The following is a 12,710-nucleotide window of genomic DNA, read 5'->3' as shown; positions in this document are numbered from 1 at the left end:
ATTTAATAATATATGAATAATATATTTGAATTATTTTCTCTCTCTCTTTCTCTTGGGTGTGTGTGAGAAACAACCTTAGTAAACAGACAATGGCTCCATTCCAGGCAGAGTATGAATCGACTTGCTAAGCAATCTTGCTAAAGATATTTACTAAGAAACAAGTCCCACTGTGTTCAGTTGGGCTTTCTCCCTGACAAATGTGTTTAGCCAACTTGGTGGCCCCCATATGTCGTGGACTCAAGCTCCTATCAGCGGCAATCAGTGTGGTTCATAGTTGGGGTGATGGGAGTTGTCATTCAACAACACCTAGAGGGCCACAGGTCTACCAGCGTCGCATAATGGTTAGAGGAGGGTTTCCGAAACCAGGGTCTCCAACTCTTTTCGAACTACAATTCCCATCATCCCTGACCACTGATCTTGCTAGCTAGGGATGATGGGAGTTGTAGTCCAAAAGCAGCTGGAGACCCAAGTTTGAGAAACATTGGGTTAAAGTGTTGAACTATGACGTGGGTGCCAGGGACACAAAACCCATGGGGTGAACCTGGACCAATCACTGCCTCTGGGCCTAATCTACCTCACAAGGATGTTTTGAGGATAATGTGAAGAGTGTGAGAGATCCATGTGTGCCCCCTTGAGCTCCTTGGATGAAAGGTAAGATGTAAACACAACAAATAATATAGAAATAGAAAGGACAAGGAGAACATCACCAGGGTTGAAAATATTCTAGTCAAAGTCAGATATTACTTGCAACAGTAAGAAAGTTTATTGCATTGCGGCAGTAAACAGAATGTAGTTCTCAGTATTTCTAAAAGCACATACCTCCGTAAAGTTTTAAGAAAGCATATTGAGTGGGATTTCCCCCTCTCTAGAGCCCATATTTGCAAGAAGCTACTAAGCTACAATTGACTCTGGTTCCAGGAGGTTTTCTTCTACTTGGGTATTCCCTTGCTTGCCTGAGTTGAAGGGCCCCCTGCTTTGCTTTTCATGCTGTTTACTTCGTTGCTCTTTCTTCAACTGATTTCACTTGAGAAGAGACCACTTTGCCATCCACCACTTCTTCAACGATGGTCTTCACCACCCTTGTTTTGAGGGGCTCTGAGAAAGGAATAAAATGATGATAGAGTTAACCATTGATAATATCGCTAAATGGGTTCACATGGCCTATTTCCCCAACACGTGGGAAACTACTGGAGTTGAGGTGGAGGAGAAGCACTAAGTATTGATTTATTAATTCATTTTCTCTTTCATTCAAGATGTTTATATCTTGCCTTTCCTCCAGTCTGGAGCTCTTGGCAGCTAACAACCAATACATATGCAATCGTACAAAACAACACATCATTTAAACTCCAGAGTTGTAACAGCAACAATTCAGCAGTGAGTAATAGCAGCGAAACCACTCCTAAAATTGCTTTACCCCATTATGCAAACACCTGGCCATTAGTGTAGAATAGCAGCAACCATCGGAACGTCATCCTTTACCTCTTCCTGCCCAGACACATATTGTTTCAAGCAAACAACGGAGGCTTCAATGTGCAATGCTTGTTGCATCCCACAGCAATTTAACTAATCAGTAATGCTTTGTGACTGCAGGCCAACAGAAACCTGGCAAGTTTCTTCAGACTTGGGTCAGCTTTTAGTCACTTTTTCTGCCAGCCAGTTACATCTTGCAATGCCATCCAGACAGTGACTGCAAAAAGATCCCTTGTGGGGACAGGACAATAGTCATGTTGAATATGCCACTGAATGAATAAATATGTCATGGTCCTGGCAACATATTTTGGTCACAGGATTTGAAGAAGATAGACCATTTTTTTGTCGAGACTCATGATTGGTACTCACACTTTTTACTGCTGGGAACATTAGGGCAATCATTCTCCCCAGACTTTCTTTCTCACAAATGGATATATTTACTTATTCTATTTATATCCCCATCTTGTTCTCCAAGGAGCTCAAGGTATCTTACATGGTTCTTTCCCCACCTTTGTTATTTAATCCCCACAGCAACCTTGTGAGAGACAGCGACCAGCCCAAGACAACCCAGTGAGCTTCATGTTCAAATAAGGATTTGAACCCTGGTTTCCCAGGTTGGACACTCTGACCACCAATCACATTGGCTCTCTATCTGGGAATTCTACGCATAGCACAAGTGTTATTCTATTCTCCTTCTGTTGACTCCTTATTTGGATTCAGGCACATGATTTTCTGTAAACTCAACAGAATGCAGATTACCAAAGGAATACAATCTAACTGAACGTTCCCTCCCAATGTTTGCTTTTCTCTTCTTCTTTTTTTAATTTCAGGCTTATTCTGCAACGGTGTGCATTTTATCAAACTGAGCTTACTGATTTTTTTTTTTAATTCTTTTTCTTTCTTTTTAAATGTGGTGAGTGATAATTAGTTTTCTGCCCACAGGGAGCTGAAGGCCTTTGAAATCCATTCCGACTTCTCTGGTAGCATGTTAATTCTGAACACACTCCTTGAGTTGAAGCTGATGAAGTGAAAGGGACTCATGACAGTATGGATAAAGGCTAGTGCAAATACTCTTAAGTCAACATTGTTCAATTGAATTGTGAGATAGGCCAGCTCATCACTAGATTTGATGCCTTGGGGGCTAGGGGTGTCTGTCACTTGTCTACTGCCTCTGCTACTTGTGGTTGTTTGCTACAGTTCTCAGAAATGTTGAAGGATTACTCAGCTTGGGGGTGGCAGTGGTGCAAAACCAGGGGGGTTTGCGGTGCAAAAGGGTTTGAGACTATTGCAAAATTTGGGCACCGCTTTGCAGTGAATCGAACAATGTTGGGTTTCAGGGACGGTACCTATGGCCCCTGCTTTTAGCATCTTAGGGGTGGTGGTGGTACAAAATAAGTGCAAAAATTTTGGCACCAGTTTGGAGTGAACCAGACAATATTGGGTTTTTAGATTTTAATGGTGAGGCCCAGTTTGATGTATCAACTTACCCAGCTTGGGAGGTGGTACAAAATGTGGGGTTCGTGGTGCAAAACAGTACAAAACGAGTATGGAACTTTGGCCTCGGTTGGGAGGGGACCGCAGATTTCATATTTAAGAAAGCCTTGAAGGGTTGTGGCTGAGACTGTGGTGCTGGCAGCCTCTACAAGTAGCAGGCACTGGGACAATGGCAGTGGAAGAGCCAAATACCCAACAGCTCAGTGCAAGTGACTCTAGTCTAGAACACAGAAGCTGCCTTATATTGAGTCAGACCACTGGAATAGCTAGTTCAGTATTGTCTGTACTAGCTTGTAGCAGAGCTCCAGGGTTTTAGGGGTGTGTGTGTGTGAAGCTATTTCAGTCCTACCTAAAGAGAGTCTTAGGTTCCCTCTGGTTCCACCTTAAAGCATGCCCCCCCCACTGTTATGGAAATAAGGGCTCAATTTTCAGATTTATACATTGTCCTTTTAAATACAAAACAATATTACTCTGAAATAATAAATTGTAATTACCTCTGATTTGAACTTTTGGTTCGTAAGTGCGGAAACTGTCAAAAAGGAACACAACGATAACTTGTTAATACTCTTATGAAACTGGCAGATTTTAAAAAAATATTTTTAGGAAGTGGTTGTGGAAGCAGTAATGCTTTCAGTACAGTTGCATGGTGTGTCATTCGTATTCCTGGAGGATTCTTTCTTGCTGGCACCCACACAGTATTTAAAATGAACCAAAGGATGACCTTTAGCAGGTCAGAATCTTTTAGGGTCTCCTCCCCAATTAAAACTGGAATACTTTGCGTCTGTGATCTGTCATTTGTCGATGTGATATATAGAGAACCAGAGAGATGATTTTGCATTCAAGTGGGAATGTTGACTTTTTAATGCGGTCTTTTGTGAATTTTATTTTGGAATATTTGGGTTTAGGGGACTAGGAGCAAGTTTCTGAGTCTCTTATACCTCTTCCCCGACCACACAAAAACCAGAAAAAGAAGCAACTGATGCTTAAAGTTTGCTTCCACCTTTTCAAACACGTTGGCTTAAAATAAAAAAGTGTGAGGAAGGGACCCTTTGAACCCAACATCATGCGACTCCCAGCTTGATTCCCCTTTACTTTCAGATCATTCCCATACCTCTCGCCGTCAAGCAGGCGCCTGTATGTTTCAATTTCCATTTCCAGTCGGGTCTTGATACCCAGCAGTTGTTGGTACTCTGAATTTTGCATCTCTGTCTCAGACCTGATCTGCTGCAACTGCTCTTCGATGCTGCTCACTTGGTGCTGCAGCTGTGAGAGCTGAGTGCTGTAGTTGACTTCGGTTTCATGCAAGGTGCCTTCCAGAGAAGCTTTCTGTTGGTGGGAGAAATAGAGGAAGGCAGGGCTTGCTTACATGCTAATGAAGGTGAAAATTTTCATTCGCTCAGCATCCAGTATAAAGTTCAGCTCCCCCAAAACTGAGGGTCGGTATATCTATTTTGTGTGTCCCTGGAAATTGCTGTACACATGGGTTTTGTTTTGTTTTGTTTTGCTTTTTGGCATTTTATCAACCTAGTATCAAACATAAATGCAATCTGTATGATTCCTATTTGAAATGCAATGGCCAGACTCGAATTATGGACAGCAAACAGGGTAGGAGACTCCAGTTTTCCCTAGTAATTCTAAGTTACTCACCATGCTGTGCTAGGTATGTTTACTCAGAAGTATGTCTCACTGTGCGCAATGGGGCTTACTCCCCTGTGAGGGTGCATAGGATTGCAACCTAAGCTAGCTAGCTACGCCACAATGGTTAGAGCAGTGTTTCCTAAACTTGGGCCTCTAGCTATTTTTTTGGACTACAACTCCCATCCTCCTTACCTTGCAGGACCAGTGGTCAGGGAAGGTGGGAACTGTAGTCCAAAAACAGCTTGAGACCCAAGTTTGGGAGACACTGGGCATGGGCAGCCATCATGGTGACCTCTACATGTTGGGATTCTAACGCCTATCCGCCCCAGCCAACATGGCCAATGGTCAGGGATGATGAGAGTTGTAGTCCTGTCCAGCAACATCTGGCGAGTGCCACATTGGCTACCCTTGGACTTCCTAGAAACTACAGACATGTGTGGGGCTATAGAAGAGAAATCACCATATCTGATCCTGATGCAGTGTGTTGGATACTGGCAGCCAAGCATCCTGGGAGAAGCACCCTGCTGTTCTCTGAGCTTCTAGGATTCTGGGGCCTGCATTTATTTTGCTTCGAAGTTTCTACTCTCTATGATTGCAGCCTATAACTCCACCTTAAACTATGAATCTGGAAGCAGTTTTTTTTTAAAATGACATTTATCTCAAAAGCCGAGCCCTCCAAAGAGAACTCAGCCTGCTTTCAAAAACCCTGCAGTCCAAGGAAAAGGAGATGCAAAGCACATACCTTAGCCAGAAGGGATTGTAGCTCTATCTCCAACGCCTGGAATGAGCGTTTCAGCTCAATTAACTCGTTCCTGGCGGAGTTTGCTGCGCCGGCGTCATCGTAGATCTGTTGCTGCAGTGGTTGGCTCTGTGGGAGAAAAATCAATAAGATGTTACTTGGCACGAAATATTTTCCTCTTGTATGGAGGGCAGTCTTCTATTTGAAGGGCTGTCCAGTTCAAGCCCAGTTAAATGATAAAATAGGTGGGGAGTTCATCAGGGGGCTTTGAAGTTGCCCATCAACAGTTAGCACTTGGTGAGTGGGCATGCAGATCACCTGATCATAGCCTTTACCGCTATGGTGTGATGCATTGTTGCGTTTGTGTTTACATTATAGGTATTATTTCTAAATTTACACCTATACGTATAAATTAGCCTATGCAGTTTGGCATCAAATATGGGTCTTCTTTCTGCCCATTGTGGGGGAGGTAATGCACAACTGGTCACAACTGTGCTTCTGGCATGTAGGAATTTGATACAGATTCATTCTGTCCAGTATAATGGTAAGAGGAGTGGTGGTGGTGGTGGTGGGGAAGGATATGCTAATTCCAGTTCTCTCCCTTTCTCACTTTCCAATCCTAAATTCAGCTCTCCATATTTCTGCAGCAATTTGCAATTAAAAAAAAAAAATCCTCATGAAAATTCATCAGCATTTAATGTGTATTTCTTTGCATGAACAGGTTTTTGCACACATTGTTGAGTAATGTACATGTTTTTGCAAACATCCCGCTAACAGAATACATTTTTGTATGTGATGGTCATCTTGTGCACATTCTTTCCCGCCCTCCCCTATGCATTTGTTGCGAATATTGCTTGATGCAACGCATCAAATAGAATTTGCTTTCAGCAGCCGCCCATCCATCTTACCATTTTGTGAAACTGTTCTTCCGCCTCTCTGCGATTTTGATCTGCGAGGTCTTCATATTGCGCCCTCATTTCGTTCAGCAGTTTAGTCAAGTCTACTCCTGGAGCCGCGTTCATTTCCACTGTGACGTCACCCGTAGAGCTGCTTCTCAGCAAGTTAATTTCCTGGGCATGAATATTAGAAGCAGGTTAACTTGAGATGATGAAGCAGTGTAAAGTCAGTAAACAGTGATTCATCAACTTCTTATCTAGAAGGACGTCATCCACAGTAAAATTCGTACAAAAATATTCCAAGCATTGTCTTTCTCTTCTTATGGTACCTCTGAGTATCATGGTGTGTGTCTGTGTGTGTGTGTGGGGGGGGGTCCCATATCCTCTGCTATCAGTGTGTAAACGTGTCTTTATTACACAGGAAATGACCACAACAGCATAGGTTTTGTATAGAATTTTTTGTTAAGTGCTCAAAAGGCTTCCTGGATTGAAAGTCTCATAATAGCCTTTTATATTTTTGCAATAGATGGCAGCCCTTGTTAGGCAGATGGTCTAAGAAACCCCTTCCCAACCTCATGCTCTTCAGATGTTTTAGACTACAGCTCCCACCATCCCCAACCATTGGCCATTCTCACCATTGACCATTGGGGTTGATGGATATTGTAGTCCAAAACATCTGCACTGAAGCATTATCTGGTGAAGAGAGTATTCAGAGAAGGACTAGGCAGGTCCTTCAGCCGAGCCAGTGCTCAATCCAATGACCTGATTTCAGTTTACTTGGGCTCTGTCCAGGTACTATGAATAATTGTGAAACCATCTTTCTGAGCATATACACAAGATATCGGGCCGTTCCCCTGTAACCATGAAACTTGTATACTACCATCCTAAGTAGAGACAATGAAACAGCCACCTTAAGCTTTTCATGACAGCCAGTGGCAGCATCTTCAGAAGTTGGTAAACCATTATCCTTAATTTTATTTTTCTTGGATTTGTTCCCAGGACAAATATCACAGAGAAAATGATCTGCATCTCATTTACCGAAACTAGCCTTAGGGCCTGGGAAGCTCTGAAGGAAGATCCATTCTCCCTGCCTGGCCCCGGAGCACCCACTAGGCATAAAGGAATCTAAGCAAGGGAAGGGTGTTCCCAAAGAATGGAGGGTTAATTGCAGGAGCGCCTGTCTCCATTCTAGTCTAAATATGCCAGCTTTACCTTACACAGTGAAGGCGTAAAACGATGCTCTGCCTATAGATTTTTTTTGGGGGCAGCCCCAGCCTAAGCTACGGGGCCCACAGAGCCCTGTGTATCATAACTTTGTGTAGTAACATTGGACCACACAGGCACAGCAATGGGTAGACATTAGGAGAGAGCACACACTAATAATTAAAGCAGTTTATGGCACAATTTGAACTTAATTTAGATAGTCATCTCCTGGTAGTTCAGATGGAGTCTTTGATAAGGGCGTGATTTCTCGTTTGTGCTCAAGCACAATGGTGTGATGTAACAAATGCGGTCAGAGACTGAAGGTGAGTGATGGAATTTATTCATTCTTTCTGCACGGTGATGTAACAGGATTTCATATCCATATGGCATAATATGAGCTAACCCAACCAATAAACATGGATGAAAAGTCAGGACTCTGTGCTAGTCCCTGCTCACTTTCCCAACAATTTCTGTGGAATTATTTCACAAGTCTTACCACCGTGCTTTTACAATTACACTTGCGTCCTCCTGAAAGCTTTTGAAACCCCACACCTGGTACTGTAAGAAGGGTTGTCTAAGCTGGTTTTAAGTACTTATTATTATTATTATTATTATTATTATACTGTTCTTCTATTGACTTCATGCAAGAAGTTGAAATATTTGTGATGTTCCTCATTCTGCATCTTGGATTTAGGTGGACTATTATAATTGAATTAAATATGTGGGGTAGGTTAGGCAGAAGTTGACTTGCCCAGGAGGTGCTCTACTTTGGGGCTAAGTAAGGAATGAATTTGAGCTTCCTTTTGTCTAAACAAACGTTTTGATCTGCAGCACTGTGCTAGGCACTTGTCCTGCATCCCAAAGACTCACACAGTCCTGCCTTTGGACTGGATTAGAGTGAAAAACTACTGAAAAGGGGTGATGGTGGTGGAACGAAACTTGGTTACCTCTTCGTGGTTCTTCTTAAGGTATGCTAGTTCCTCTGTGAGGCTTTCAAGCTGTGCTTCCAGGTCAGACCTGTTCATGGTCAAGTCGTCAAGCACTCTGCGCAGACCATTGATGTCTCCTTCAACACTCTGGCGAAGGAAGAGCTCGTTCTCAAACCTGAAAGGGGCAAGTGAGCATACAAAGCTATGAGATATATATGGAGATGGCTCAGATTAGCCGCTTGTAAAGACAGCAAATGAAACGGCAAGATCAGGATCGAAGGCGCTTGCAACATTGTCATTCTTTATTGTGTTTCTTAACCGCCCTTCACCAGAAGGTCCCAGGGTGGGTTATGTAGCTTACACAAACACAACAAATGCAGCACAAAGACAGATCCTTAGCCCCATAGCCCTAAAGTCCATTACAGTGAGCTTATCAGTTCTTCAATTTTCAATGGCCAGAGCGAGGAGCTTAACTCAAGGAAGCAGAGGTGCCAACTTCCTGGGGTCCTAAGCACCCACAAAATTCCCCATGAAGAGGCCGGGCACCCACAAATTTCGGTGCCAGGGCCATGCATGCTGCATGACACCCATGGCCCCAGGTACCCACGGCCCCGGAGCCAAGCTGGCACTCCTGCAAGAATGTACACAGAAGGCGAGTTTTGCATCCTGGCCACCCTCTGAAGTCACCCCAAAATCCTTTATGGGAACTTCCAAACCATGTGGGATGGGGCATGGAAGGCTGCTGGGAGCTGGAGGGGATTTGATAGATGCCCTAGTGAGATCCCTTTGGACTCTAAGATAATTACAGCAGATATTTACTAAGAGCCAGCAGATGAGTTGTTAGATCTGCACCTGGGAGACAGGGCTTCAAAACCCAGCTCGTCCCAGCACTGTTTTATTTCACTGGATCCTAACAAAAGCAAACAAGCATTTGGGTTGGTAGAAGGTAGACTTGATATCATATGTATCACTATAGTCTTACTGTGTCTAGCAGAAGAAGTAGCATTATGTATCTCTACTCATTTTTCGACATAGCTGATAATTACCAAATTCACCCAGTTTTAACAGACCATAGCATTAGAGGTGGGGTTTTGATTTCAAACTTGCATTACATTATTGGTGAATTAAGTAGACCCCAATGACCCAATGCTACTGAAGGGAGTGGGGTGCAAAACTTAAGAACCTACATTTTGCTTAAAAAAAAAAAAAGCAGAAAAGTTTTGCATTTAGCTTACTTCAGTCTGAAGTCATCAGCAGCCAGCCTGGCATTGTCAATCTGTAAGACTACATTGGCATTGTCAATGGTCACATTGACGATCTGGAACGAAATATTAAAAGAATCAAACAAGGTTATTTTGTGTGGGGAAAATGCTCACTTCCAGATTAACAGCTAATGCATTTCGTACATAATCAGGGTTGATTTGTACAGTAGTGCAAATAAAAACTGACTTAAAAAATAAATAAATCTCCCCAATGTTTTGAATATGAAGAATAAGAATAGACGATGTTAGCTTTTACAACAATTATTCAGCTAAAGCACTTGAATTTCATCTGGATTTCTCCTGTTACATGAACTTGATGATCAAACAAACAAACAAACCAAGACTAATTTGGCTTCTATTCCAGTCCTTCTGTTGAATTAATATGTGGACAAGACCTTTATTGCTAACAGAAATAAGCACCAGTAATTCAGACTGTTATTGTTCTGAAGAAATGTCATTCATTAGAGTTTTAAATGAGTGGGCACCCCATCTTGCTTAAGCAGATTGAGGCTTGTAACTGAGGCTTGTAGCTTGTGGTTCACTTGTAAAAAATGTCCCTGAGTTCATTTTCTGGTATCTCCAGGTAAGGCTGGGGAAAACTCCACTCTAAAGCCCCAGAGAGCCATAGCTACTGGCTTGCCTGGACCAATGAAATGACTGGTCATAAAGCAGCTTTGTATGCCTATGCCAGTTTCGTCCCATTATAATTTTGCATTTGGGTTCCTAGTGCTAAGAAAGAAAGAAAAACCATCCATGTTGAACTTTCCCCCCTGATTACACTACATACATTTATGAGTGATAAAACAGGTAAAGAAATTTTTTAAAATTCGTCATCTTGGTCTGCTTACTTTAGCATACAGTCATATTTATGTGCATTATCTCGTTTTGTACATAATTGGCTCCTCCAATGCCACTTTAACAAGCTGTGCAGAATTGCAGGGGAGATGTCCAATAGCAAATCCCTCACACAGATTCCATTCGTTTAGGTGTGACTTAGGGGATGCTTCTACCCAGCGTTTGTTTCCTCACCTGGTTGCGCAGATCCTCAATGATCTGGTGATATTTGCTGTAATCGCGGGTCACTCCAGGAGCCCCGGGCCCATTCTTCTCATACCAGTGGCGGATCTTCAGCTCGAGCTCAGCATTCGCCTCCTCCAGAGAGCGCACCTTTTCCAGGTAGTTTGCCAGGCGGGTGTTGAGGTTCTGCATGGTCTCCTTTTCAGCCCCAGCCAGGAAGACGCTGTCGGCCCCTCCATAGCCGCCACCCAAGGACACCGCCGAGCTGGAGCGGTAGCTGGCTCCGTAGCCACCGCCTCCCACGGAGGCGCTACCAAAGCCAGCCCCGCCGCCAAAGCCAGCCCCGCCACCAAAGCCAGACCCCCCGCCGAAGCCAACTCCGCTTGCAAAGCCAGGTCCACCAAACCCACCGCATGCAGCCCCTCCATAGCCACTGCCTAGAGCGACCATGGACCCCCCGCCAAAACCGTACAGACTGCCTCCTCCAACGCTGCCCATTTTGGCACCTCCGTCCCCACTGACAAAGGAAGAAATTCTCCTCGAGGAGGTCGATATCCGAGTAGACATGTTAGCTGAGGGATGCCAAAAAGCAGCGAGGAAAAGTTGAAAGAGAATCAGGAAAGACAGACAGACAGGCAGTGTGCTAACAGGGCGGTTTCCTCTGCCTTTTATATATAGGGTTGTGAGGGTGTTGCTTTTGTAATGCCTCCTACCTGTGGCATTTATTTTTTTCTTGTCAACTCAGCGGATCTCAATTTCAACAGCTTTTCATCCCTGCCTCCCCCCTCTCCTAATTCAACACAGTGTCCATTTGCAGTTTGGTGCCTCAAGGGCGTTTGTTATGCCGGGGGGTGGAGTAGGGTGGAACAAAGTTAAAAATTCATTACGATATTGTAATTGCGGGTGAGTAATTCTTCTCTCCTTCATCTCCTAGACCCCTAGGCATAACGCTCTGTGTTCCCAGAGCGAATCTCTAGGTGACAGGCGCTTGTTTGTATGTCTTGTCATTCACTTAACAGCACTTCTGCCGGACCTCAGAGTTTGCCTTGCAGCCACAATTTTTCTCTTTGTGTGGAGGGAATATCTGCTCTAATGGGATCATGTTCTCTTTTGCTTCGTTCAACCTTTTGCTTCGTTCACGCTTACCAGTAGCAACCCCCTGCTGCCGAAGGAATATGGACATGGAAGGCTTCTCATTGTAAAGACTCTTCCACACTTCTGGACTTCTTATAAAGCCTCTCCAAACATCTCTGAGGTGCAAAATATCCTGAACTGAGGGACACAATGGGCTGCATCCAAGTAACTTCTACTCAGAGTAGACCTGTTGAAATGAACAGACCCAAGCTAGTCATGGCCAACAACTTTCAGCAAATCTGCTCTGAGTAAAAGTTTAACACAACCCAATGTGGAGCATCACCCATTATCATTAAAAATGGCAAATGAATGCCCACTTGCTGTTTCGTATGGGGAGTTTCTGCAAGATGGGGGGCTTCTGTGGCAGAGCTGGGAGTTACAAAATGGTGTTTCACCCACAGCACAGAAAGAGCTGTTTCGCTTCCTTTCTGCATACCTGTAAAACGTTATGTGACATAGAAGGTGGAGGAGAGTCATTTTTCAGCTGGAATGTATGTGCTCTCTGCTCAATATAGGTATGATGTTTGAAGTGCAGGTATGAAAAGTGGGTAAACAGATGTTTGCATCCTGTGCAAAAATGCTCCAAGAGGCATGCCTATGGCCCTCATGGAAAAGAACTGTGACTACACATTAAAATTGTGGTTTTTGTGAAAAGTGCAGCTCTGAGAAATAAGTTCTGTTAACTTCAGTGGGACTTATTCCCAAGTAAAAATTTACAGTCTTAAGTTTAGTTTTCCATATTTTCACATCGGTTTGTGTGTGTGCAATTTTTTTTAAAAAATGCATCAGCTTTTTAGTGCAAACTTCTCATAATATGCATGTTTTTATGTGACTTTCCATAGTATAACATTTATGGAAAATAATTTCCTTCAATATAATGCATTTTTGTATGTTCTTTTCACAAACATGTGCATTTTTATGCACACTA

General features: G+C 43.4%; 1 protein-coding gene across 1 annotated transcript; it reads right to left on the bottom strand.

Moving 5' to 3' along the window:
- Positions 1 to 740: 740 nt before the first annotated feature.
- LOC308461404 (keratin, type I cytoskeletal 12-like) lies at positions 741 to 11,308 on the bottom strand. Its single transcript, XM_080978324.1, has 8 exons — positions 10,661 to 11,308; positions 9,605 to 9,687; positions 8,388 to 8,544; positions 6,250 to 6,411; positions 5,345 to 5,470; positions 4,076 to 4,290; positions 3,459 to 3,493; positions 741 to 1,095 (listed from the first exon to the last, which is right to left on the bottom strand). The coding sequence occupies exons 1-8, from the start codon at positions 11,213 to 11,215 to the stop codon at positions 992 to 994; spliced, it is 1,437 nt and encodes a 478-aa protein (XP_080834450.1). The 5' UTR covers positions 11,216 to 11,308; the 3' UTR covers positions 741 to 991.
- Positions 11,309 to 12,710: the final 1,402 nt, after the last annotated feature.

The sequence above is a fragment of the Podarcis pityusensis genome (assembly GCF_964106645.2).
Source record: "Podarcis pityusensis genome assembly, chromosome: 13".
NCBI classification, from domain to species: domain Eukaryota; kingdom Metazoa; phylum Chordata; class Lepidosauria; order Squamata; family Lacertidae; genus Podarcis; species Podarcis pityusensis.
The sequence above is the reverse complement of the archived record's forward strand: the minus strand, read 5'-3'. Positions and strand labels throughout refer to the sequence as shown.